The sequence below is a fragment of the Pteronotus mesoamericanus genome, unplaced genomic scaffold (genome assembly GCF_021234165.1).
Source record: "Pteronotus mesoamericanus isolate MK-2021 breed Mesoamerican mustached bat unplaced genomic scaffold, CSHL_Meso_final scaffold_31, whole genome shotgun sequence".
NCBI lineage: Eukaryota > Metazoa > Chordata > Mammalia > Chiroptera > Mormoopidae > Pteronotus > Pteronotus mesoamericanus.
The window spans coordinates 26,455,071-26,481,884 of NW_026555312.1; the positions used below are offsets into that span (position 1 = coordinate 26,455,071).

A 26,814-nucleotide genomic window follows, 5' to 3' on the forward strand; every position below is an offset into this window, starting at 1 on the left:
TGTAATCAAGAAGGATATATTAATGAGTATAGTCATTGAATATATTTATATTCATGAAGAATGCTTCCATAAAGACTATTTCATGAGAAAATTATTTCTGAGATAATTTGGAGAATGTGCACATAAAGAGTTTTGGAAGAAGAATATCTTAATAGGAAAACACTAATGAGGAAAATATCTTAATACAAAAAGAAAAATGTGATGAAGAAAATATTCATAAGAATGTTGCTTATCTTTCCCCTCCCTTCCTCTTAGGTTGGTTTTCTGAATCTCCCTGCCTGTAATCCTTTCTTTGGCAGAAGGTTCCTCTGCCCATCTTTTCTAATTTTCTAGTTTGACATTCACAGCTTTAATGTTTTCAACAACTCTAAGATTGGAAAGGAAAGATTCTTAGAAACGCTTTAATAATATTACAGTGTAAATGATAATGTAGCCTTACCTGCTATTTAACATGCTGTTTGGCATGTATAATGTCTTGTGTTTCCTAGAAATTTCTTGAAGGCAGAGACCCCATATTATGCTTCTTTATAATTCCTATAGTGAGCAATTTGCATGTGGTCAGTGGATGAATATATTCTGTTGAATAGGTCATAATTTTTCAGTCATTTTTGCAGATATTAACCGAGGTAAACTTGGGTTTTTTTCTAAATTCACAAAACTGACCCTTAGGAAGCCTTGTTAGAGTTCTGTGATGATTGTGATATGCTTGTAGTAAGAACAATAACATCCAAAGTGGAAATGGTTGGGCCTGCAAGAGCACATCAACCTGAAGACCCAGACTGGAATAAATGATTTCTGTGCTTCCCTTTCTGCTGTCCCAATTCTGTATGCACTTGAATTAATTGGCTTTTTGCTACATCTTGGCAATAGCCAGAAAATGTCTTTAAAAGCATAGTGCTTAGTGTGGTTAAAAGAAGAAATTCAGGTAGTTTAAGGAAACCTGAATAAGTAATATTGTCTATTAAATAGGTCATCTGCAGACAGAAGTCTTACTCATTTTTTTAAAACCTAACACTTAAGATGCATTAGAAGATCGAACATTTATTTTCCATAGGCAGAGACCTCCCGAGGTAGCCAGGTGGCATTTTTACTCAGTAATGTCCCTCTGGTACATGAATGGGGAGAACCCATTTCATGTACCAGACAGGTACAAACAGGTGGCTGAGTTCTGAGAGGAGCTTCTTCAATCTCTTCTCTCCATGCTCCAGACCCAGAATGGCTCATTTTTAAAAAGATTTATCAAACTGTAAACTGGAATGTTATGTGGGTAACTAAGCTGTCCAAGAGGATCATAAGACCAAGCTCTAATGGGCCAATTAATGGAAAATTCACTACTGATGTGATGCAAAGAATACTCTTTTGCTTTAACCAAGTGGTATATAAATACAAGTAAATAAGGTGACTACTAGCTGAAGAGGTTAGTTTTAGGAAATCTGGTTCACCTTTCAATGTGGTTTGTAAATGGAAATGCTGAAGGGTGATTTTTTGCTTTTAAAAATCTTTATTAAGTTTTTATATAATGTTTATACTGTAAAGGATGATAAAAATATATTCTTTCCCATTAAGTAGACTACACAGTTAAAATAAATATTATTTCCTTATGAAAGTTCAGCAACCAGTTGTTTTATGTAAAGACATTTTTAGCCTCTTAGTTCATCAAATGTCATTTGCCATATTTTGAACAAGAATGAAATTAAATTATAATATTTTTACCAAGTAGGAGTAACAGGATAGAGGACACCTAGTTAAATTTGAATTTCATATAAAAAATGAATAGATTTTGTATGTCCATGAAGTATTTGGGATATACTTATACTCAAAATTACTTGTTATTTATCTTAATTCTAATTTAACAGCGCATCCTGTATATTTACTTGCCAACTCTGGCAACCCTATCACCAAGGCAGATATCACCCCACATCTGCTAGAATGGCTATTATCAAAACACAATGTAACAAATGTGGGCAAGGGTGTAAGAAAATACTTGTGCACTGTTGGTGGGAATGAAAATTGGTAAACCACTATGGAAAAGGTATGTAGGTTTCTCAAAAAATAAAATTTGGAACTATTGTACCATATGATAAAGCAACTCTATTTCTGGGTATTTATCTAAAGAAAATGAAAACACTAATTTGAAAAGATATATGTACCTTGCCCTATGTGCATTGCCACATTATTTACAATAACCACAACATGGAAACAATCTAAGCATTCATCAACAGATGTCTGGATAAAGGAAATGTGGCATATTAGGGCTCACTTCCCTAATAGCCTCCTCACTTTAGTTGAAGTGACTCTCTTAGCCATGTTTATTCCACTTTAATTTTTCTTTTAACAGGGGTCAAAAGGTACAAAAAAAATAAATTACAAAACTGTTAAATAAGCTAATATGTTTTAATCTATTATAAAAACTGTTTCTCAGGTCATAATATGAACGATATTTTTTCCTATTTCTGTTTTGAAGTAACTTAAGCATCAGCTATATTACTTTAAAATGTGTTATATTTAATTGAACAACATTATCAATTGTAGTTATTACAAGTAACAAAGAAATTGTAAAGCTATATTTGAATAAAACATTTCAATTCTAATATTGAAACCTAACCAGAAAAAAAAATATATGTTAGTACAATAATAATCCATTAAATGCACTTCATTGTTAGGCTGTCTCGGTTATGAAAACATTCATCAATGTTAATAAGAGCTATTCAGCTGACAATGGAAAACACAATCCCCTTAAAAACAACTGCATTTTTATCATTGTAATATTGCAGATTTTTTTTAAAAAGCTGTAGATATATACTTTGGAGATAAAATGGTCAAAATGACTTCCTGAAACTATTTTCACAGGTTTTACGTGCTAAATAAAAATCTTAAGAAGTGACTCAGGAGAAAAGAATGTAAAGATTTCTTCCTGAAACTATTAGACAATCTCAAAATGCCAAATAAAGATTTGTGAAATTCCCTAATATTTTCTAATGGGAAAAGGCTTAGAATGAGGACCAGGTTTCTTAATTTCTAACTCAAATTATTAAGCTGAGTGAATTTAGTTTATTAATCTACATGGTCTCCAGTCTGGTCATTTGTTCATTTAGAAGAGTCACATTCCAGACCTAATTCTGTGTAATATAATGGGTTTAAAAATATTGTACTACATGAACATTCCAACTCAACAGGAGAGAGTTGCTATTTCATGTTCCATTGCAGGCATGGACACCAATAACATGTTGTGCCCAGGTTTGCTGTTTAAAAGTCCTCATTGTCATAGCCAAAGAATGGACTAACTCGATCTGAATAACTGAGTGTAGACCCCATTTCAGATGCATACACATCCCAGGTCTCTGCTCTGTCTGTCTTGGAGGAAGCTGACTCTTGAGGAAATGCCACAGTAGGTCTGACGGCCCTGCAATCTCCTGGAATTTTCAAAGAAAGTGACATTGATGGAGAGGCTGTCTTGGTGACTGCAGCTGGAGGGTCCAAGCCTTCTGGATAGATGGACATCGGGGCATTTTCAGGAGCATAGTTACAGCCTGAAAGGCTCTTAGCTTCCCGCATGTCATCACAGTATTTCAGAGCAGGGGGCTGGTAGGCCTGGTAGGACACTTTGGTGGTGGTGGTGATCACGGTCTGTAGGGCAGGAGCACCTGGTGAGGGAGTGGGGAGGTACCTGCAGGGAAGCTCGGGGTTATAGTAGTGGCGACTAGCTATGGCCTGGAACTGTCTAAGGTCAGTCCTCTCCCCAAGACCAGGTTTTCCAAGAGCTGGTTTCCAGCCGTGTTGTTTACTGGTGAAGTCACAGCTTCTCTGGAAGCTGCTGCATGACTTGATGTTATATTGTAGTGCATTCAGATGAACCCAGTCTGTGTCATTAGCATTATTGCTGGAATATGGGCTCAAATTTGTATATCCAGGACCTGTCCATTCATAGCTGCAAGGTGGCTTAGGCAAATAGATTCTTGGGTTTGGATATTTCTGAAAGGGTGGCATTATGTCTCCTTGAAAGGTGGCCAGGTCACAGGTAGTCTTGCAATTATCAGAGTTTGGAAAGGAAATGCAAGACTGCCCTACCATTGGAAAGCCAGTATCAGTAATCATATCAAATTCTTCTATATTTTCCAAGGCAGATATGTTGTTGAAATGTCCACTGTTGTCTTGATCCTCTCCTGCCTAAAAAGTGATATAAATTTTTATTTGTAAATAAAATGCAAACTGCATAGACACTCCTACTGTAATAGAAGCCAACCAACCAAATAAAAATAAACTTCCAATCGGTGGGTTCTGTGTTGTGTGTACTGCACAGCTCAGGTACATGATTTGGGCACATGAGCCAGAGGTTGCATAACTTGAGCTTGCTCAGGCGTGAATACAACACTGCTGCGTAGGGGAGTCCACCGCAGCCAGGCAGGGTGAGTCTGAGTGGCAAATGGTCCTGTTCTCCCTTATATTATGTCCATAAAAGCAGAACACAAATCAGGGTTCAAATCCTGACTCCGTTCCTCATTAACTAAACAAGTTACTTAACCTCTCTGAGTCTCAGATTCCTAATTTTTAAAATGGGGCTCAGTAATAGTAACTTCCTCTTAAGCCTTTTGTGAATACTTCATGAAACTTTAGACCTTATGTGCTTGGCATATAGAAAGTACTTGGAGAGTGTCAGTTTCTCTTATCCTCAAACTAACACTCTGCCTGCTTCACATGCTTTGGTTAAAAAGCCAAACTGGATCAAGTTGCACAAACAAATTTTATCTGTTCTATGTACATAGTGTAAAGGACTCTCTCAAGGAAGCAAGTTAACTCACTGTTGGTATGCTCATTTCTTTCTTTAGACTCACTGGATAACTGCTCTTGTGTCAGGATGCCAGCACACATTCTCACTATATTATTGACTGTGGAGAGTTTGCTTGTTTTATTTTTGTTTTTGTTTTTGTTTTTTTTTGAAGAGAGGATGAAATTTAAAAGACTATCCAAAATATTGATTCAATGACACTTCGTTAGAGATATATAATTTTCACAGATAATTAAACCTTTCTAATTAATGTATGACATTAATACTCTATGTTGTGATGAAAATAAACATAGATCAGAGTATAATGTCAGCTCCCCATTACCTCCGGTTCTCGAACTCTCTTTCTCTGGGGTTGATAAAAAGAGGCCATTTGTCTCTTGATGGCACTCCTCCTAGCTTCTGTCTCTGATTTACTCTCTGGTCTTGGGTGATCATGAACTCCCTTGGCCTGCATAGAAAAGGTGGTAATGTTGGTCAAAAATGATCTCTTTCCCAAGGTCCCAAGTTGTTATTTGTTTTTTTCAAACTGACAAGGAAAATAATTCTTGAGCTTAGAACAGCATCAATAATAGACATCTTAAAAGATTACCTAACAGTCCTTTCACCATATTAAATCAACTATAACTATTACATGGTTCACGAACTCTTGCCCTTCCAGAGCATATTCCTTCCTTTCACAATAAGGGCACACTAATTATCCTAGGAGCCTGGAAAGGCCCTGGGGGGCCCAGCACCTATTTCTGGCCACGAGAGCTGTATTTGGTTCGGTCTAGAGTGCTTAAGGCACATGGCAGGTGGTTTGATCCCTACTGCATGATGAAAATATATATCACAAACGGTGGTGTCACCCCAGCTACCTGAAAAAATATGGCATTGCCTTCAAGCCTCCAGAAGTTGGTTACAGGGTATCCACTGTGCCCTCGACAGGGAATCAGTTCCAAAGTGGAATGGCAGTTTGGGCATGTTCTCCCTGCAAAGCCAGAGGGGAGAAATATTAAAAACAGCCCCGATCCCAGACCATTTTTAAGGAAGGAAAGGTAAATTAGTTGGAGAGAGGGAACTCAGGACTGCTGAGCCGCCCTGACCCCAGGCCCCCGCCCTCACTCTGCTGCTTCAGGCGCGCCTTGTCACAGATGGCAGGCCGCAGCTGCAGGCGGGAGCCATCCGGCAGGGCACAGGCCTGTGCACACACCACTACACCCAGGCACGACTTCTTGAGGATGTGGCCATTATGGTTGTTGGTGTTGCGCATGGCCCAGCCGCTCAGGTGGCGCTGAGCCTTCTTCTCATCGCTGCGATAGATGAAGCGCACGTAGCCATCTGGCCACTCGCAGAAGTGGTCAAAGTGAGCTGGTTCCTGGAAAGGCATGCAAAAAAGGAAGAGCGGTCAAGTTCATTGAGACCAAACTCAACACATTACACTTTTAATTTTCTCAAGAACAATGGAATAAAAATTGGTCCTTTTTAGATTCAGAAATGTTGTAGAAGTCAGAAACTGCCATCACAAAATGCTACTCATCCTGTCTGCAATGACTTTCTGACAGCTGGCCTAATTGATGTTAATATAGTGTTTATCTTCTAAGGGCTGCACATGTATCAGTTCATCTGCACTCATAACCTACAGACAATAGGTGATATTATTATGCCCATTTTACCTAATAAGAAATGGAGGCCAGAGAGGTTAACTGACTTGCCCAAAGTCACACAGCTAGTAAGACCTTGCTCTAGGATTTGAGACCTAGCTGTTTGACTCCAGAGCCTAGTTTTCCTTATCACCATGTTTTAACACTTCTTGTGTGTTTAAGTGTTGAAAACATTTACAGATTAAGTATCAAAGTCCCAAGACAAAACGTGATTAGGATGCTTTTTCAAAGACATGCATTTGAGCCTGTAAATAGCTTTACTTCAATGCAGCACTTTTTCTTCAAAAGCTCTTGGCTTTCTCCCACACCTGTCAGTCACTTCAGCAGTGATACCCAAAGCAACATCAGAGAGGCAAGAACAGCTTCCCTCTTCCTCCCAACTTAGCTCTCCAAGTTTACAAGGGCATCATGATGAAGGGCCTAACCATCAAGGTAAACCCTGATACTGGGAGAAGCCAGGCAAGAACTGGACCTCTCTCCAGAGTAACAGGGATTGTCATTCTCAACAAAGAGCCACATGGTTGTAATAGTAAGTTATATCTAAAATACTGATCACTGCTTTAATATTCACATTTGGTGGTCTTTGTCCATATTGTGCATTACTTATACTGCAATGTTTTTCTTATATATAAGTTAAATATAAAATTACCCTGTAATTAGCTTATTGACCCTTCCCTAAGAGTCCCTGGTACAGGGGTCAGTGAACAAGGGAGCTTGGGCTAAGTCCAGCCTGCCACAGATTTTAGTATAGCCTACAACCTAAGAATTACTTATATATTTTTTAATGCTTGGGGGAAAATTTTTTAATTATATTTTTTGACGCATGAAAATTATATGAAATTGAAATTTCAGTACCCATAAATATGTTGTATTGGGATATGGCCATGTTCATTTGTCTATGTATTGTCAGTGGTTGTTTTCATACTACAATGCAGAATTGAGTATTTGGGACAGAGACAGTATGGCCCACAAAGCCACATTATGGAGTACTTATAATCCTCACCACAATGTTGCATGACGGGCATCATTACTCTTATTTAATAGAAAAGGAAATCAAAGTTAGACAACCTTCTACAGTGGCATAGCTGGGATTTAAACAGAAGATTGTGGCAGCCAGGCCCCACTGGCTTTACTGGTATGACAGAGGCACAGACGAGTGTTATCACAGTAATAAGACCATTTGCAACTTCTCTCCCTTCCACCACCCCAGGAAAATTAGATCCAACATTTGCAAAGCAAAAGTATTCTCAGTTGGACAATTTGGATTTGGGTACATCATTAGTGTTGTGCAGTCTAACAGTAATAGGTAAATGGGTGATTTTGTTTCCAAAAACCATAGGGATATTGTTGAAATCATCATTATTATGAATAGGTATATCTATCTTTTCAAAATATATTATAATTGACTTAAATTAGTAGATTGACAAGATCAATCACAAATGAAATATATAATGATGTGCTATCAACTCTAAGTTTATACTAAATGCTAATATCTTTGTTGTTAAAATGAACATTTCAACTTAAAGAGCTTAGTAACAAATTGACAATTTTCTAGGACAGAGTGTTTTTTTTTGAACTCTGCCCTGTAGGTATACAAACTAGGCCCTCATATCTCACACCAGCTACCAAAGTAGTGGCATCAAAAATGAGGCCACAGAGACGTGTTTTTAAGTCAAAACAAGAATGGAGGACTCCAGGATTGGGTTTCATTTGCTCTAATGTGTGAGTGCATGCACTCACACACAGACACGCATGAACACACTGAACGCGACAGCTGACCTGGCCAAGAGCTTAAGATCGTTATCTAGTTTCGCCCCTTGATGACAGGTGAGAAGCCTGAGACAGGCAAAGTCAGTAACTATCTCAAGGTCATGCAGCCAGTTTAGCTCTATTTCCTTCAATTAACCAAAACAGGGCTAGAAGCCTAAGTTTCTCTGGTTCTCTTTATACCGCCCAGTGCACCTGCCCCTTTTGAGACATCACACACACTCCCTCCTTAAGAGCCAGTCTCCAAAAGGAAAAATTACTCACATTTACATAGGAAGTATAAAAAAAATGCTTGAAAGGGAAGCCATCTTTTGGATGTGGCTCTTTTCTAAAATGCAAAATGAGATTTTTTCCAATGAAGATTTATGTGGACTGAAGTCAATGAGAATGAGATGCCCTTGCTGTATTGTGGTCCACTTTTACAAAAATGACAGTGTGACTGTAAAGTAGGCAGGCTTTAAAACAAACAAATAAAATAAACTTTCTACAAAAATGACATCCAAAAAAGTACTGATCTCTTTGAGAGATTACACAACTTTGCTAATGAACTGCTATCCATGTGAGTACTTATATGGTGCATGGTAGATGCTGAATGAAGGAAAAGTCTCTCATTCCAGTGCAACAACACTGTGGGAACTCCATCTTTGCCAGTCCTTGGGGAAGTCATTCCCATGCTCTCTCCACCTATGCCCAGAACTGTAAAGTTACTCCTCAGTTTTTGCCCCAAACCAGTAGAACAAAACATAAATTCCCTAGACTTGGCTTCAAACCACTTTGTTCCATTAAAACAAAACAAAACAAATCCACCCTTAAAGGTCAAAAATTTTCTTGTCCTCAAAGAAAATGATATTCTTGTCATGTTATGTCCAAAATCCAGATTCCAGAGGCCTCTAGGTACCCAAGACTTGGTTAGCATGGCTGCAGTTTCCTAGGAGCGGAGCTTCATCCAGGTAGCCCCGGGCATCTGAATAAATTGCCTAAATCCTAAATCGTGCTATTTGTTCAAGATTCCCTTCAACCGCACCGCAATTGCAGTCTGTCTCACAGTTTTGCTGCATGAGAAGCAGTGGTATCTACCTTCGCTGAGATTCTCCCTTCCTTTCTCATGGATTACAAAGAATGGATAAAAAGAGAATCGCTTGACTTCTGCTTTAGTTAAAGGAAAGTAAGGATCTAGCCTTTCCCCTCCAGGGGACTGGCAACTTGGAGCCTGATCGACAGTTTCCGCTGCTTTCAGTGTTTTTCTACAGGCTCGAGGAAAGAGCTGTGTGAAGATACACCTCTAAACCCAGCTCTGTCCTTGGTAGAGTTTAGAGAGCTCGGCCATTTGTAGAGTACATTTACATTTGAGGACTCTCATCTGCTTGTTGGCGCGCGCGTGCGTGTGTGCTCTGTCCACAGTCTCTGCAAGGACTTGAACGCCACCCTCCTTCTCTGGACAGCACCACGTGTGAGCTCACGCCGGGTGTCACACACCTGAGGCATCTGCGGGTCGTTGATGTCCCAACTGAGCTTCATCCCATAGGAGCGCACACAGTCCGCCTTCTGTCCCTCTTCCCTCGGCATCCGCCCACCTTGCTAGCGGTCTCTGGAAAGGATCCTGAAAGAGAGAAGAGGAAAACAAATCTAGAAGTGAGCCACGTGATTTTCCCTCTCTTTTAAAAAGAAAGTGGGGAAGGGGAGAGGAGGTGGGAGGAATGGGGACGGGGGGCGGGTGGCGATAATAAGAATGAGAGAATGAGAATTAGGAAATCCACGGGGATTAAGGACCCCGGCGGAGCCCTGTTCAGGCCGCGGTGCTGAAGGCGCCAGGCAGCTGCCCGCACACTTATAAAGGTTCACCTCCCTCTGCTCCGCCTTTCCTCGCTCACTCTCCAGCTCCCACGCTCCGAGCCTCAGCAAGGCTCCCTCTCCGGCTCGCTGTCCCCGACAGAATTAGGAACAGAGAGGAAGGTTAACCTGAGCCCTTGGGTGACAGAAAACTGAGGCGTAGATATTAAGGGGTGAGGGTGGGGGTGTGGAGATTGGAATGCCTCATTTAAATTTAATTTTTTTTTTTTTTCTAACCTCACCCTGCCTCTGGGGTTTCGGATTGGGTTTAGATGACAGCTTTTTAGACAGGCTTTCGAGTCGTCCCCTGAGAGCCAATATTCAATTCAGAGGCCGCTCGGGAGCCGTAGGTCGCCGTGCACCCCAATCTGACTGACTGTGCCCAGGCTCGCCGGGTTGGGGTCGGCCCTCTTTGGGCCTCTGCTCTAGGCTTTTGCCGTAGCTGGCATGCGTGTCTGTGCTCGTCTTTACTTTGGCGGGTGGGGCGGCGAGGAGGGCGAGCCTGACGTCCGAGAGTGCCGAAGGTCCCTGTGGGCCAGCGGGCCTAGGTGCACACATGCTCCCGGGATTGCGGAGCGACCCGGCTCATGGGGGAAGATAGTCCTGAAAAGTGAACCTGGCAAAGGTGGGGAAAGACTAGCTCCGGGAAGATGGAGAACGGAGAAGGGGAACTCTGCGGCCCCAGGCGCAGGAGCTCCTGCAGAACCCTTCGTTTTCTCCTTTGCCTCGGCTCCCTCTGAGCCAGTTTCCTGAGCTGCTTAAGTAAGGGACTGGGGCTTGGTGAGTTCTCAGTCGCCATCCACCTGATACAACCCTTTTGGAAAAAAATCTTTATTGGTATTGTGGAAATACCACGACGAAATTGTATTTACCCTCATTCCATGTGGGGAGGCTTTTCTGGAGACTGCCATAGCCAGGTGAGGGGGGTCGCGGTGGGCTCCTCAAGGTTGAGACAAAGCCTCCATCTGTTTTTCCGCTTCATTAGAGTGATTCCAGTACCTGGAGGCCTCCCGTAAAAGAAAACGATTGAAGTGACAGGTCGCTCATTATCCACGTTGGGCGGAGGGAAGACGGGTTTCCGGAATTTATTTTGTTTTGTAGATCTTCAGTTACCAGCCCTAGCCAGAGAAGAGCCAGTCCCTGAAGGCCGATCTCTGTTAGAGAAGGATGCTCCGAACCTACATCTTTCTAAACCTCAAGACTGGCGCGCCCCAGACCTTGGCATCTCGGAGAGCACGCAGGGCCCGGGAACTAATGCTGGGACCGGTTGGCAGGGCGACCCGGCCAGCACCGCTTGCAGTATTTTTCTTACCCTTCGGTGAAAAGCGGGAAGAAGCAAATGAAAATTATACCCACTACCTGAGCAACCATCTAAGCTCTGATCCTCTTAACCTCCCGGGTCAAGGGCACTGTCAGGCTTGTTAGAAAAGTCAATCCATTAGCGAAGTGCTTTTCAGAGCCGCAGGCTATTGGCAGCTGATCAGAGGAGAATTCCCTTGACCTGACGGGAAATGGGCATTGTCCACGGCTTATCTTCTTTCTCTAGATTCAAGCTGGGATATTCCTCCCAAGCCTTCTCCGCCTCAGAGTTCTTATCTCCTGAAAGGTCGTATTGGTCTGGGTTTGCCATTAAAATCACTCTCACATAGTCCTCAGAAAGTTCTGGGAGGAAAGGAAGATAGTCTCTACTCTTCACTCAGTGGTTTTATCCTCAGACTTTCATCCTATCAACTGACTGTAAAAGGTCACTGCAACCCATGTTATTCAGTTGCTTTTTATGCTGTTTTGTCTTTTAGAAGTTAAAGTAACTGATACCTTATTTTTTAAATCGTAATTTTGTTAATTTGATAGTGTAACATAATGTATACCTTAAAATGTTTTAATATAACTTAAAAAATAAAGTAACTTCTCAGAACACATAGATATTAATTTCTAGTCTTCTTGTAAACAATTTGAGAATATTTCTTGTCTCTATAACTATCCTAGAGAGTTATATCCTTCAAAAATATAAATAAATGCAATTTTTAACGTTAAAGCCAAATCAATTGATCATATCCTTTTTTTTCTAAATGGATTTTTGTGTCCAAAGAAATGTCATAGCGTCTCCACCATATTTAGTTTGAGAAGAATTAAAATATACATATTCCAAATTGCCCTAAAAATGTGTCTGGGTAAAATATGTTAGTGAAATGAATCAAAGTGAAAATATAACAAAATAAAAAGAAATAAATGGAGGTGTTTTCTATTATCTTATTTTTAATTTCTCCTGAATATTTGAATGCATTAACAACCATATTGTTTGGGAAGATATGTTTTTCCTGAACAGACTGAAAATAATGGATCACAGTTTTAATATCTAATAATAATTTTAGTACATTATATACTATATTATTATAGTGTTTTATTTCCTAAAGTAAAATGTATTTAAACTATATTGTGATTATTGTTTATTATCCTTCAATTCTTTCCTACAGTAATTTTGCACTGATTCAGAACATTTTATATTCAAAGCCGGCTCTTCCTTAATTACTATTTTGATACTGTAAAAGTCAATATTTGGATTTGAGGTGTAATTTTTTTTTTTAAAAAAGCACCAGTCCAAATTATTTTTGCCACTGTGTTCACATAACAGGCCGCCTACTTGCCTAACCCTGGCCATTAGTACACATTCGTGTCCTGCTAAAGGACCTGGGCAGAAAACAAACTGGAGGAAAATGTTTATTTGCTTTTTTTGGTTTCATTTTGGCTGAGCACACCAAGGTTTTTTGTTTGTTTTTATTTTTGGGGTTTTTTCTTTTTTTACACTTCCTTGTGTGATATCAGGAATATGTTCCGATTTCAGGTACAATCTGGTTCGTGTGGTAAAAGTTCAGCTTTAGTCTATATTACTATTAATTGACCAAAAACAGCTCAACAGCTGTTAAAGATGGAGAAAAAACTGCCTGCTGACGCAAAGGGGACACCTATTAGTGTAGAAATTTGCACATGTAGAACATTTAAATGGCGTTGTTTACATGTTGTGAGTAATCTCTTCAAGTTTGCGTGCCTGTGTCCAGGTGGCCTGACCAGGGTTGCTAGCTGCTTGCAAGCGCACCTTCCATCTCAAATACTGGATTCCAGTGGGTTTCAGCAATTAGACTTCTGGCGAGGATTGGAATCCAAGAGCCATCCGGGCCCTCCGGGCGCGCGGAATCGCGGGAAGTGGACTGGGGCGTCGGGACAGGAGCCTCAGGATGCAGAAGGTGAGTGGTACTGAAGGACCGGGCACCCTCTAAGCTCTGGCGTCCTCTCCGCAGTTCAAGAGGGGAACGAGGGCGCGCGGTCCGTCCCAGAGACCAGGTGTTGGCTACCATGCCCTGCTGCCGAGGAACTAGCCCTTCTCCGGGACCCTTTTGGCGCTTCCACCTGTTTACATTTGTTTAGAGTTACTGGCAGCTTTCAGTGAAATGACAAAGCAGGTTAGAGACTTTTGGTCCCTTGCTAATGGAGCCCTGGGGGAAGGATAAACTGTAGAATTAATGTTTGGAAGGCAATAATTAGTTCTTTTCAAGTTGTTTCGCTGTTTACCCAGCCGAATTGCACGGCTGGTGGAAAAAAAAGAAAACGAGTCTGGGTTTGGATTTTTGAGTTCACCCTATTTTTCATATTTATAAATAATGACGATAATATTGTAAAATATGCTGACATTTAAGGATTCTGGGCAAGAACAATTAGAAGTAGGACTGTGTGCCCAAGCTAGATTTTTATAAAACTTTAGAAGAGATTTAAACAATAGTTCTTCCTGTTATACTTTCCAATTTAATTAATTATTGGATGAAGTGAACAGATGAGAGATGCTATTATTTATCATAGTGCAATGTGTTGTGAGAACCAGGATGACAGACCCAGGGGTCACTTTTTGAAGAAAACATGTAAAAATCCACTGCTGGTTTGTAAATTCTCTGTGGTGGTGGCTGTTACTTGATCCTTGAAGTTTCAGTATAAGTCTTAGACCACATTTAAAATTCATGTAAATCAGAAACATGAATGACTGGGCTTGAAATGCATCTTTTAAAACTTTATTTTACAAACTCTTGTTCTAAAAGTTTCATTAGTTCAAAGATTTTCTTTCATAGTTGTCACTATAGCATTTAAATATACTTATTTTGTGTGGTTGTTTGTTACAATGATATTTGCTTTGCTTCTTGTGATAGTTGTTATTTGTCATAGATAGTGCTAAAGAGGTTGGATAGTTTATTTTTGTTTAAAGTAGTATCTTACTTAGACTTAAAATCAGGGGCATGACCAAACAAAAAATGTTCTGTTCAAGAAAATAATATGAACCTTTATTTCTTTTATTTTAAAAACTTGAACTGCATTTGTTTTAAATAAAAATTTAAAAAACCCATTTTCATTGTACACAGGAAAAGGAAGGTCCTTTGCAGTCTGTTCAGGAAGATGATGGGAGTGGAATGGCCCAGGATGCTTTCTATGTAAAGATCAAGTTAATTTTGTGTTCTTCGCCCTCCCCCATCCTGCACCCCATGCCCCTCCTCGGCCCCGCCCCCATCCCCATCACCCCCACCCTATACTCTTTCTAGTTCTCTGTTCTCTGGGCTTTCAGAACAGTTGTTTGGGTTGCTCAAACCAGAGGCAGAGAAATCATCTTTGCTGTTTCTCCTTCCTTAATCTCCGACATCCAATTTATCAATGTGTCTTGTGATATGTATAAGCTAGTCTAAGCTATTTTTGTGCTAGCCATTATTCTAGATGTAGGTAAATCGTATTGAACAAAACAAACACAGTCTGTGCCCTTCTGGAGCGTGCAGCCTGGCAGCAAGCCAAAGAAACAGGTCCTTGTGGTGGAGAATAATTGAGAGTGGAGGGAGATGCTTGGCTTACTTTAGACAAGATCCTGGAAGACATACCTGAAAATGTGATACTGAAGCTGAGATTTAAGGGGTGACAGGAGCCAGGTGGGTGGAAAGTTGTGGGGAGAAGCAGTCTAGAGATATTTAATAGCCAGTGCAGAGGCCCTGAGACAGGGAAGAGTTTGACTACTCTGGAACTCATTGCCAGGGAAGCCAAGCAGAGGAAGCTTATAGAGAAGAAATCAGGCAGAGACCTGCAAACCAAGGCAAAGGTTTTGGGTTTATGTAAGTGCAGACAAGCCAGGCAGAGTGTTAAGCAGGCAAAAGGCTGAGGTTCACACTTAGAGAATCTTCACTGTGAATCTCAGCTGGGTGATCTCAAGTGAGTTCTTAACCTTTCCCAGCCTTGTTATCATTATCCCCAGATAAAGAATCTAACCTCTTAGGGTGGTGATGAGGATTAAATGAGAACATCTACAGAACACTTAACACACTTGGCACAAAAAGGTCCACTATGTGGTAACTTCATAAAGAAAATAGTATTTAAATATTTAATTGCAAATGCTGTCTTCCCATTTAACTCAGTACTAAGGATAAGTGGAATTTTAGGTTGTATTTGGTAAAATACCTTTATTAAAATAATATTATATATTGTGATTTAGCCTGTAGGACTGGACTGGATTTTTAAAAATAAAAAAATCATATATCTGTAGTACAGATATTTAAGGAAGCATATTATTCTAGTATATAATTAGATGCATGTCCTGGCTAATGTTCAGGCAGAAAAGATCAGTTTCATCATGGCAGTTTGCATATTTATCAGCTTTCATTATCTGTAGTTATTAGTGTTGGAATCATTTTCTTCCTTTTATGAGCATTCATGTCACTTAATGAGTGACAGTAGGCTTGGAGTTTTTAGTCTTTTAAAATTTCTAACATTATTGAGGATAAACACTCCTCACCCCCAGATAGCTGTAATTCAAGTACAGCTTTCCTAAAGTCAGTGTTTCTCAGACTTTAGCATCATAACAATCACCTGAGCACCACCCTGAGCGCCTGATTCTGAACAAGTCTCAGGTGATAGCCATACTGCTGGTGGTCCCGGAGCCACATTTTGGAAACTGCAGCTATAACTTAGTTTACTGTGCTTTGCTTTATTGCATTTTACAGGTGTTGCATTTTTTACAAACTGAAGGCAAGATCTTCCACTAGCAAAAATATTACAACTGGCTTTATTGTGATACTTACTTTATTGGGGTGGTCTGGAACCGAACCTGCAACATCTACCAGATATGCCTGTACTGTCTTAAGCCAACAAACTTGCTCATTGGCTACATGACTATGTACTGCTCAAGATATAACTCTGTTTTATATTTATGCTCTATTATTTTCATACTGAATTATTATTGACAATAGTAGTTAGAAATGTTACTATGAAGTAAATGTTCTTAGGGAAAAATTATAATTTGTAAACTATCAACCTTTCAGCTTCAGTCACTTATTATTGATGCATTCCATGATAAAGGATTTCAGAAAATAAAAGAATATTTTCGGCAGAGAGGGAGCCACATTCCTCAAAAGTATAATCATCTTGTATTATACCATCTTGACAAATCAATAAATAAGGCAAGTAAGTTGTTTTGTTTTGTCTTTTGACCAGGATACCAATATGTAATTATACTTTGTAAAGCTTTCCCCCTAGCTTTGTTGAGATGTAATTAATACAGCGCATGTATAAGTTCAAGGTGTGTAGCATAGTGATTTGACTTACATGTACAGATGTGAAATGATTACCGCTCTAAGTTCTTCAGTTAACATCTGTCATATAATACAAAATGAAAAAAATAAAAATAGATTATTTTTCCTTCTGATGAGAATTCTTAAGATCTATTCTCTTAACCTTTCAAAAAGTAAGACTTTTAACTAGTGTTGTCTCATACCTAGGAACTGGACAAAAATGAATTTCAGTTTGTTTCACTGTTGCTGAAATGTATTCAGCGGTTCTTCATTGATGGCCTCAAAGAAGATGAGCCTCTGCTAATTCAGCAGGGACTGATTCCAAAGATAAGTCATGTTTTAATTTTGTATGGCTTTAGGTAACTTAAAGAACTAGAGTGGATTAACTAGGTAAATTCCTTTAAAATCAAATTGAAAAGAAATTGGTAACAATGTTTATTGACCATATCCACTCAAAACTTGAGTTCAACATATGTTTCTTGGTGTGTGTGCTGGGCAGGGCACTTTGGGAGGTACAGCAGGAGTCCAACACTACCTCTTTCTCCCCTTCACAAGCCAGTGCAGTAATCACATGGCTTTATTATTTTAGTGAATTTGATTTAGGAATATAGGATGAGTAGGTAGTAGACTATTCCACACTTCTCCCCGCAATCCCTGCAAAGTGTCTATAAGTATTTTAATACACATTAATAACAAGATTGGACTTAAATAAGTTATCAAATACTTCCCCTTGCCACAGCCCACTTTTCCACCTTTCTAAAATCCCAGTTAAAGTTGAAAAAACAATGGCAAGAACATTTTTTGCTTATTCTGTCACCCCAATTATGAAATTGTTCTGTTTTTTAATTAACTAGAAGGTAACATTATTCGTACTTTTATAATGGCATCTGGAAGTCGGCAGAGTTTGCAAAAACTCTGGCTACAATTCCCTTTTCATGATGAGATTTTTCAGTCCTGAGATGATTTATTTTATTGGTGAGGAGATGGGAGGAGGTAGAGGAGGCAGAAGGGTGATCTGGCTGGTTATAACATCTTTGATTTACTCCCCCCACCCCTACTCTACTGCCCAAAATGTGTTAAGATCTGGTTGTGTCAAGGAGATTTGTCCCCTTTTTTTTTTAACTCAAAAATGCCTCACTGCAGCTGTGCCTGCAGGGGAGAAAGAGTAAACACCAGACTTTGCCTAAGTCCTCTCACAGTTGGGGTAGGGGGGTTTGGGGGGGGAACTAAGTGCTCATACGAACTGAATACATTTCATTTTGCATTTAGCTTCACCTAACTCCTTGATACACACTCATGCAAGTAACAGGAAGTAGGGAAGAGCAAATAAAACTTCAAAGGAAATGGACCAAGACTTCCTAGGGGTACCTTGGAACCTTAAGCTGGTTATTGGGAGGATCAGTTGCCATCTGCCCCCACCTGAATTTCCTATTTTGATTTAAGAATACTGTCCCAAAGGTTTAAAATGTCAGATCAAATCTCCACTGGAGTTTTAAAATCATAGAAATTTCTATATTCCATTGAAATTCTGATTGGTGATGGAAATTTCGTAATTATAATTTAGACACATTTAAAGCAAGTGCTGTTGTTTCATGTAAGCTTTGGCTAAGAAGAAGAGACTAATATCAAAGTGGATGGGGTATTAAATTCGGTACTTCTAAACCCAGTTGTGTTTGCAGGTCAATACAAAATGTGCTGGGGTATTACTCTCCACAGAATAAGAATTTCCTACAGAAAGGAATGTGTTTAGTCCTGTACCCTAAGATCCAGGAGGATTAAACAACTTGTCCTATACCATATACATAATTAGTAATAGCTACTGCATCTGTAAATAACTATTTATTGGGACCTCTGGTAATGATACAGCTGTGGAGGGCAGTTGGCGTTATCTGTTAGACCGTGTATGACCATGGCATATAAGTGGGTTCAGGAGTGACTCCTGGACCCAAGCCTTGATCAGATAATGTGGCATTTCCCCCACTTCCTTGTATCTCTCCTCAACCAATATATTTTGGAGAGCTAGGAAGGGGATAGGATTTGGGGGGACAAATGGAATGGTGGCAAAAATATATTTAAAAAGCATAGAATTTTGAGTATGAATATAGGGAACAGAAACTATTGCCTTAGCAGTGAGTTCTGCTCTATAGAGGGACATTTCTTTCCTTTGGTTGTTGGAGAAAAGTGCGCTTCAGAGTTGAATGATCATCCAGTCTAATGTAAATATTTGTCTGATTTGAGATAAAAGAAACATTACTTGGAACCCAGTAGGGGCTCCAACCTGCTGTGCATTAGAATCACCTGGAGAGTTTTAACAAGCCCTGCCCAGGTGCCTCACCAGAGAGAGTCTGATTTACTTGGTCTGCATGGGTCCCAGGCATGAGGGTGTTCCAGGGTCCCCAGGGTTCTCCTAAGGTGCAGCCAAGAGTGAGAGCTGATTGATTTGTTCATGGTCTTTAGCTGGGGTGTTTTGTATTCTTGGCTCCAAATTGAGCAGAGTCCAAGGCCCTGCTCATGATTAGAGTTCATCATGAACTCATGTTACCAACTTTGTGTTCAACTGATAATTTCTAATTATGCATGCAGGATTTTCCCCTCACTTTTTCCTTTTTCTTTTTTATTAAGAGTGATGAGTCTCAGCAACACTCGTCCAAAGATGGCGTTTGCTTTATTGAATAAGTTTGTTGTAGGAGGGTTTATGGAAGTTTATTTTAAATCATACCAATCTTAGCAACTTAATATGAACTTAAAGATATATGTCCCTACAGAAAGGAAAAATCTTCAAGTAGTTGGAAGCTTTTGGCAAAAGAAAGGTAGCAAGACGTGGCATATCTACTGTACTATGTGTACTTCTGGAGCACATTCCAAATCCTGCATCTCCTTTGTCAGCTTATCTTTAACAGCTTCCCAAAGGATAGGAACTTGTGTGGAGAGGCTCATTTCTGTCTTCACCTTTTCTCACTAGCCTCTTTATGTGGCTTTCTGGCCTTGTTTCCTAGCCAAGTGTAACCATTCTTGCTAGTGTCTGAGAACTTACTTCTTACTACTTTGTAGCAGTCTTGGATTACATCCTGGAGTCTTCTAGATGGAGGCCTCAGAGCCAGGCCTAACTGAACTTGGTGATGGAATGGAAAAAGGTCTTTAAAATTAATTTTTGCTCCAGTGAAATAATTATCGCATGAAATGTTATCAAATAGGGAGTAGTAATGCAGTCATGGGGGTTCCATCTGTATTTCTTCTCTTGTGTACATGGTTACCTGGTTTGAAAGAACAGTGGGATTTCTGACCGTGGAGGATCTAGCTTCAGACACATCCCTGATTAATGTTACAGAAGGCTTCTTTGACACAGCACTGGTAAGGATGGGGGTGGATGCTTCGCTGAACAGATACCATTGGTAATTTGCATGAATCTTTGAGTTATTTCTAAAACTTGTATTTTTCTAAGAATGGGTTTTACTAAACAACTCTCATATTTCATTATTAGAATATTATATGAATAGAAACAATATAGATAACCAATGTTATAGAAAGATGAGGTGTTTTATTTTCATACATACCAATCCAATATATTATTATTCATCCCATAGTGATATGCTGATTTTAATAAAGTGATTGAAGGTCATATAGGATTTCTCTAAATTTTTTTCTGCTATATTTAGAGTCAGCTCCTGCCTGTTAGAGAAATATCAGCATTAATATATTAACATTATAGTTTATAATGTTTTTGAAAAATTATACAAGCTTTACTTTTTCTTTCTTTTTATTAGATTATTTCCAGGAGGAGTAGTAAAGGTAAGTGTAGTATTTACCACTAATTGGCCATTTACTTTTCACTAATAGAGTATTCTGGTATAGAGAGAATATTTTCTACATGATATGTAAAAGTAAAGTGGGTTTAATTATTATGTTTGCATTTATTGACCATCTTATGGTAGTCATATTGTGATGTTGAAATGAAGTTTGTTGTAAAGTATGTCTCAGTTTGCCTGAGGCCCATCTTAATTTAGCTGTTCCTGTCGCCGTGGGCTACTTTGCTTCATTCAGGTGTGGAGAGCCATTTTTGTCATTCCATACAAGCAAAAGCTTAGCTGCTACTGATTTACCTTGGAGCTGATTCAGATGCCTTTCTCTGTCTTTCAAGAGTCTAAAAGGCAAACTTTTAGAATATTTGGAAGTTAGGTTGCTAATTCTGTTCCATTTACCCAAGTTAAAGGTAATTTGATACCTTGAATTATGATACTATAGATTCAAAAATATTTTTCTCTTGAAAAGATGTTATTAAATTGACACTATATTCTACAATGGATGGTATCTCATAACTGAGGAAATTCAGTGCTAGAGTCTTACATACACATGGTGCTTAGTTGATTTTTTTTTAAAGGTCCTCATATTCTAAGTAAGTGGATCCAAATACTTTCAAGTAAATTTTTTATGACCTTCATAAGTGATAGTTACTGTCCCTAAAATTGATTAATATAATACAAAATGATAAAAACTAGTTTGAATTTTGTAACATTTAAAAGTAAACTCATTAATTATAGCAGTATATATCACTGCATATTTTAATAAAATACATATGAAAGGGATCTATTCAGCCCCTCATAGCTTTTAAAAGTTATCTTTGTAATTAATTTCCTGCATTAAATTCCTTCAGATTGGAATATTTGGAATGGCTTTAATTTTCATATTACTTATTTCTTTTTCATTTATATTTGTATTCTCTATGTTTATCTTAGACTGTTGCCTTTTCTTGCAATCTAATTTTTTATTCCATAGAATTCATGTTCTTCTGAGATTTGAGATGATAAATCAGATGCCTCAAAAAATTTTGTTTCCTGAAATAAGCATATTTTCAAAAGTCATTTTTCTGCTACCACTTGACTTACTATATTTCTCTTTCCTTTTTCATTGGGCAATGTTTGTTAGTTTTTCTTTATTCCTCTTTAAATAAAAAGGTCTAATGATGGCTGACATTTGCTAATAGGGTGCATAAATATCTTTAGGGTCCCCTGCTGTAAACCTGGGTTCGGTGAGAATCTTTCTCTCAAGTTTTAAACTGACAGGCAAGTTGTTGACATAGCCCCTAGCCAAATATCTGGTTTCCAGAGATTATCTGGCAGTATTAATCTGGGTGCTTTGGGACTGAAGAAGGATCTTTTAAATTTCTGCTTTCTGGTTTGGGTTCCTACAGTTTCATGAGTTACATGGGGGTTTAAAAGTATATGATATGATGAATAATTTGTATATCAAAATTTCACATCTGAGCCTATCAAAATAATACTATGATCCTAGTACAAGTTTTTGCAATGTACGCTACTGCTGTCATTTCATGTCTTAATATAATATGCTTAAATAAAATCAGAATAATAGTTCATTTAATAATCATAAAGTATTACCACATACCCTTTTTAAAGCTATATTCTGACAAATAAATAGCTGCAAGTTTCTGTGATTATGTTATTTAATAAAGACCAACACTTTATTTTAAAAAGTTCCCGCTTCTGTTAGTATAAGAGCTTATAAAATTTTAACTTTTATAAAATATGTAAATGAAGAAACACATAGAGACAATGGGACACTGTGTGAGGAGTTGCCCTTTGCATGTGGCTCAGTCTGGACAAAAAAGTAGTTTTGTTTGAGCTGTGACAATCACAACAGTCACACTTTGCACATGCCATTCTTATTTTACTCGGTGGGATCTATGCTGTCCAAGGGTACTGTGGTCTGGTGGTTTCTAGAAGTCAAAGATGGCTGTCGTTTGTCTCTTGCCCAGACTATGTAATGTCTGAAATGTTTATTGCTCTCATGCCTTTTCCAGCCTTTGCTGCTTCCTGCAGTGTAGGACACATTTCCTTTTTCTTTTTAGCATCATTTTGATTGTTTTAAAATTATGCTTTTAGGGAAAATTCAGATGTTGGGTTCCTTCATGTTTACCTTAGGATTTCTGGTGACAGAAAAGATGGTAAATCATTTGATTCAACGAGAGGTGAGTTGCAAATAACAAAATAGAGAACTGTTACTATAGTGACTTGGGAGAAGGTTATGTACTGTCCCTGTTTGTTTCTTCCCCATGAATGCCTTGCGTCAACTCTGACCAGGCTTTGAAGACTTTGAACAGCATTTTGCATGCTATACCTTGGGAAGAGAGAAAACAACTCCCCTCATCAGAAGGAGTGTGTCAGCTTATGTAAGTGACCTCGTGCTTAGCTGTGTGATGATGTAAAGGCAAAATCTCTCTCATTGCACTGCCTCAGTCTCTGTTCTCCTTAGGCCTGATTGTGACGTTCCTTCCTTCAGAAAATGCTATGCTAAACAGTGAAGGACTGAGGGGAAAAAAAGCCAGACTTTGCTAAGCTCTTTTTTAGTACTATGACATTTGACTTTTTTTCATCAAGTTTGTAAGGTAAAATGCCTTCTTGGGCTATAGATTATTTTTTCACTGTTAATGTGAACTAAATTAGTTACTCATGGGGGAATGTTGAGTATAGATCCAGCTGGTAAACTGCCTGGCTCCAGATCCTGGTTTTGCCATTCATGCTCATTGCATTATCTAGAGCACTGTCTTAACCTCACTGTGATTCACTTTTCTTGCCTCTAAAGTGAAGCCAACATTAATATATGATTGATAGTTAAGTACCAGTTGAATTAAGCAATCCATTGAAAATGATTCATGTATTACCTGGAGGAGAGCAAATATCCAAAGTTTACCCACGATTAGCTGTACCAATAGGGTATGGAATTTGTATTGCTTTTCAAGTGATGTATTTTTTTTCTTATTCTCACCCAAGGACATTTTTTTCATTGCTTTTAGAGATGGGGGGCGGGGAGAGTGAGAGAAAGAGAGAAAGAAACATCAATGTGTGAGAGAGACATCAATTGGTTGCCTCTTGTAAGCTCCCCAACCTGAGGATCAAGTCCACAACCTAGGTGTGTGCCCCGACTGGGAATCTAACCCATAATCTTTTGGTGTACAGGATGATGCTCCAACATGCTGAGTTACACTGGCCAGGGCTGAAGTGATCGATTTTTTGTTTTGGTGCCCTGGTCACAATTATGTGGGACATTGAAATTTGGAGTTAGGGTTGTTACATGTAAACGTGGAAAGAACAAAACCAGCATCCTGCTTTGAAATTTGAACCTAAACCTATGATTGTCAGCTAACCACTAACAAACATGGATGACATCGTTGTGGCTCACAATCATTCATGGGACATGCAGCTGTGACTGTGTGAGGAAGGGTGACCACATTTACCATAGTGTAGGCCTGAGAGGTGACTGGTAAGCATGGAGCTCGTTGCTGTCATATTTGTTCATTTAATTAATCTGTGCAGGATTCAGTTTTTCCACTGAATTTTTCCTAAAAGAATTTATTGAATGCATTAGTGAAATCATTATTCTTAGTGTATTTAGAGTTGAAGAGTAACTGACGGGAATTTTCTTCTAAGTTTTCAATCTAACCCTATGGTCTTACCGTATTGCTTGTGTGTTCTAGAAAGTCTGGAATATTCTAGACTTCAAGTAAAATGTGCAAGTATAAAATTAAGCAGAACTCTGTGGTGCTGTATTAAGGCTTCTATTTAACAGTAACAAATCAATTGTTTATTATGAGAAACTTAACTACTACAAGACTTCTTAACAAATACATTCTTTAAAATGAGTTTTTTCAAGCATTAAAAAAGATCTACATCACATTTGTTAGTATTTCATTAAAATTGTTAAATAAATACAGATGCTTCTTGACTTGCAATGGGGTTATGTCCCATTAAACCCATTGTAATTGAATATATTTTAAGTTGAAAATACATTGAATATATCTGACCTACTGAACATCATAGTTTAGCCTAGCCTACCTTAAACATGCTTAGCACACTTATATTAATGTAAAGTTGGGCAAAATTATCAAACACAAAGCCTATTTTATAATGAAGTATTGAATGTCTCATGAAATTGATTATGTGTATCATTTTTCCATCATTGTGAAGGTGGAAAATCTTAAGTCAAACAGTTGTAAATTGGGGGCAGTCTGCATACAAAGTGGGAGTCTGTGTTACAATAATGTAATAACTTAATTTAAAAAATAAGTTCAAAAAGCTCACTGGAAAGACTCTCAGCACCTATTGTTAATGTTTATTCCAGATGTCAAACTCTGTAAAACAGGGGCACACATCCTCACAAGGCTGGTGAGGTAATTACAAAATTCCAGACCCTTAACATTTGCTGAATCCTCAAAGACCATAAAGTTGACTTCACTTTACAGAAGGAGAAATAGAACTGCAGCTTTTCTTTTTTGAAAACAAAAACAGAAGTCATTAACATACAAACTTGAGAAAATTTTTCCATTAAAATCTATTTTTGAAAAAAAAGGAATAAGAAAATCTATTTTTGACGTTGAGAAAATGCTGATCCTGAATTTGAAATAAATAATTTCAAAAATACACATATTGGTTTAAAATTTTAATGCCTATATAGTGAAGTTTTGCCTATTTAGGTTCATTTCAGTAACATACAGTTTATCTAAATGTTTTTCAGGAAAGATCTTTCAAGGGCAATCTTGACTGTGGGTGGTAAGAAATGTTTAGAATTTTAAATATAATAATATTGAATATTGGACATTAGGGTTTTATGAGCATTTTGAAACTGTGGGGAATAAATTATGGCCAACTGAACATTGAAGGTAGGATTTTGGTTTTGATTTATTATGAGAAATTTCAGCATGCTGGAAAAACCATAAAAAGTAATTAATGAATAATCATTTGAACGAGCTTTGTCAAATTTTATCATTTTGCCACATTTGTTTAGAATCTTTTAAAAACTAAATCTGTGTCTATGTCCTTCACCCCAGGCCCCTCTCCACTGGTAGGGGGAATCCTTGATTTGATTTGTTTTTCATTCCTAAGTATATTTTTCTACTTTTTCACTGTGTCTTTAAAAGCAACATACATTATCATTTTTGCAGATTTTAAAAACACTTTATAAATTTCATCCTCTTGTACATATCCAGCAGCAGCTTTCTTTTTATCCTTAAAATTGAGATTTAAACACGTTGATATATGTAGTTTTTGTTTATTTGCTGTGAAATACCACAATTGATGTTGAGATTTAATCTTTCCAGTAGAAGTATTTTTGAAAGGCTATTTGACTAGCTGCTTTTGATAAATGTTTCAATGTATATGTATAATATAAAATGCAGAGATATCATTTATTTAAAAAGTTATATGCTGACATACTGTTGAGATTTTCTCCTAATATTTCTTAAATGTTGAATTTAAGTAACTGTAATTTCTCTGAGATACATCTTGCTATTAATAAGATCCAATGCTAGTCTTTTAAGGTGGAATTTCTTTGAGCAAGTGGTAATCTCTGGAACTCATTTCTTCTTTTGCTTCGTGCCCAGAATTGTCTATATTTTTAATCTCTAGATTATGGCCAGCAGGTTGCTCTTTCTGAAGCATTGTGCAGACTGACAACTAAAACATCAAGAGTTGACCTTGTCCATCAGTGGTTTGAAGATGACGTTATTGCTGAAGCTTTCAAAAAAATTAAGGATCGAGAATTTGAGACGGTGTGGTTCCTGGTCTTCAAAATTCTGTTTAATCTATACTTATTAAGCATCCTCTCTGTGATTTCCTGAGCTCAGAGAAGGGTTTTTTCCTTAAATACGATCAAGTTACCATCCTTAAACTGTTTCCCAGCTACATGAAACAATTTGAGGACAGTACAAACGGAATATTTGTGGGTCATATATGTGGATACAGATAGGACTTCTTTATAGGTAACTTAGAAGTTACTTATGTATGAATTTGTTAGATCCAGGCAGAGAAAATGTCATGGGGTTGGGAGGAACAATGTTTCAATGAACCTCAAAGGGTGGGCAGAGTTAGAGGAGAAAAGACAGTGCATTTCAGCCTTGCAGAGACCATCCAGTGCGATGATGAGAGGCTTAAATTGGCACCCAGTACTCTAGTGGTAGAGGGCTATTATGGGGTGTTTGTGTTGGGAGCCATCCTATCTCTGCTCTTTGGAGCAACAATAATTTTCAGTGTCTTCCATGAACCTGGGTTCACTGTGATTGTCTTCTCAAGTAGCACAAAAATAGTTTATGGCTTTTTTGCATACTCATCTTCATCTTAAATAGCTAAAATGTTTTCCCTTTTCTTTGATAAAAATTCTTAAAATGAGGGTTGGACATGTAGGAAAAGGTAAA

General features: G+C 38.3%; 2 protein-coding genes across 2 annotated transcripts in view; one reads left to right on the top strand and one right to left on the bottom strand.

Moving 5' to 3' along the window:
- Positions 1-3,246: 3,246 nt before the first annotated feature.
- GCM2 (glial cells missing transcription factor 2) lies at positions 3,247-9,762 on the bottom strand. The gene is made up of 5 exons (XM_054592115.1): positions 9,673-9,762; positions 5,891-6,143; positions 5,644-5,756; positions 5,109-5,234; positions 3,247-4,167 (listed from the first exon to the last, which is right to left on the bottom strand). The coding sequence occupies exons 1-5, from the start codon at positions 9,760-9,762 to the stop codon at positions 3,247-3,249; spliced, it is 1,503 nt and encodes a 500-aa protein (XP_054448090.1).
- A 914-nt stretch (positions 9,763-10,676) lies between these two features.
- SYCP2L (synaptonemal complex protein 2 like) overlaps positions 10,677-26,814 on the top strand; it is a 74,585-nt gene continuing 58,447 nt past the window's right edge. Inside the window, exons 1-14 of the mRNA XM_054592001.1 lie at positions 10,677-10,737; positions 11,128-11,325; positions 11,573-11,647; positions 13,083-13,268; positions 13,450-13,484; positions 14,430-14,498; positions 16,365-16,502; positions 16,821-16,940; positions 19,860-19,964; positions 20,378-20,402; positions 22,511-22,596; positions 22,709-22,797; positions 25,140-25,174; positions 26,030-26,172. Of these exons, the coding sequence (XP_054447976.1) occupies positions 10,677-10,737; positions 11,128-11,325; positions 11,573-11,647; positions 13,083-13,268; positions 13,450-13,484; positions 14,430-14,498; positions 16,365-16,502; positions 16,821-16,940; positions 19,860-19,964; positions 20,378-20,402; positions 22,511-22,596; positions 22,709-22,797; positions 25,140-25,174; positions 26,030-26,172 (1,365 nt within the window). The remainder of the gene's footprint in view (positions 10,738-11,127; positions 11,326-11,572; positions 11,648-13,082; positions 13,269-13,449; positions 13,485-14,429; positions 14,499-16,364; positions 16,503-16,820; positions 16,941-19,859; positions 19,965-20,377; positions 20,403-22,510; positions 22,597-22,708; positions 22,798-25,139; positions 25,175-26,029; positions 26,173-26,814) is intronic.

Bases quoted from the DNA above. Each gene is read 5' to 3' on its own strand.
- GCM2 (XM_054592115.1), bottom strand. From the start codon at position 9,762: ATGCCGAGGGAAGAGGGACAGAAGGCGGACTGTGTGCGCTCCTATGGG. The intron at 6,144-9,672 runs GTGTGTGACACC...ATGCCTTTCCAG, and splicing joins ACGACCCGCAGATGCCTCAG to GAACCAGCTCACTTTGACCA. The intron at 4,168-5,108 runs GTAATGGGGAGC...ATCACTTTTTAG, and splicing joins AGAGAGTTCGAGAACCGGAG to GCAGGAGAGGATCAAGACAA.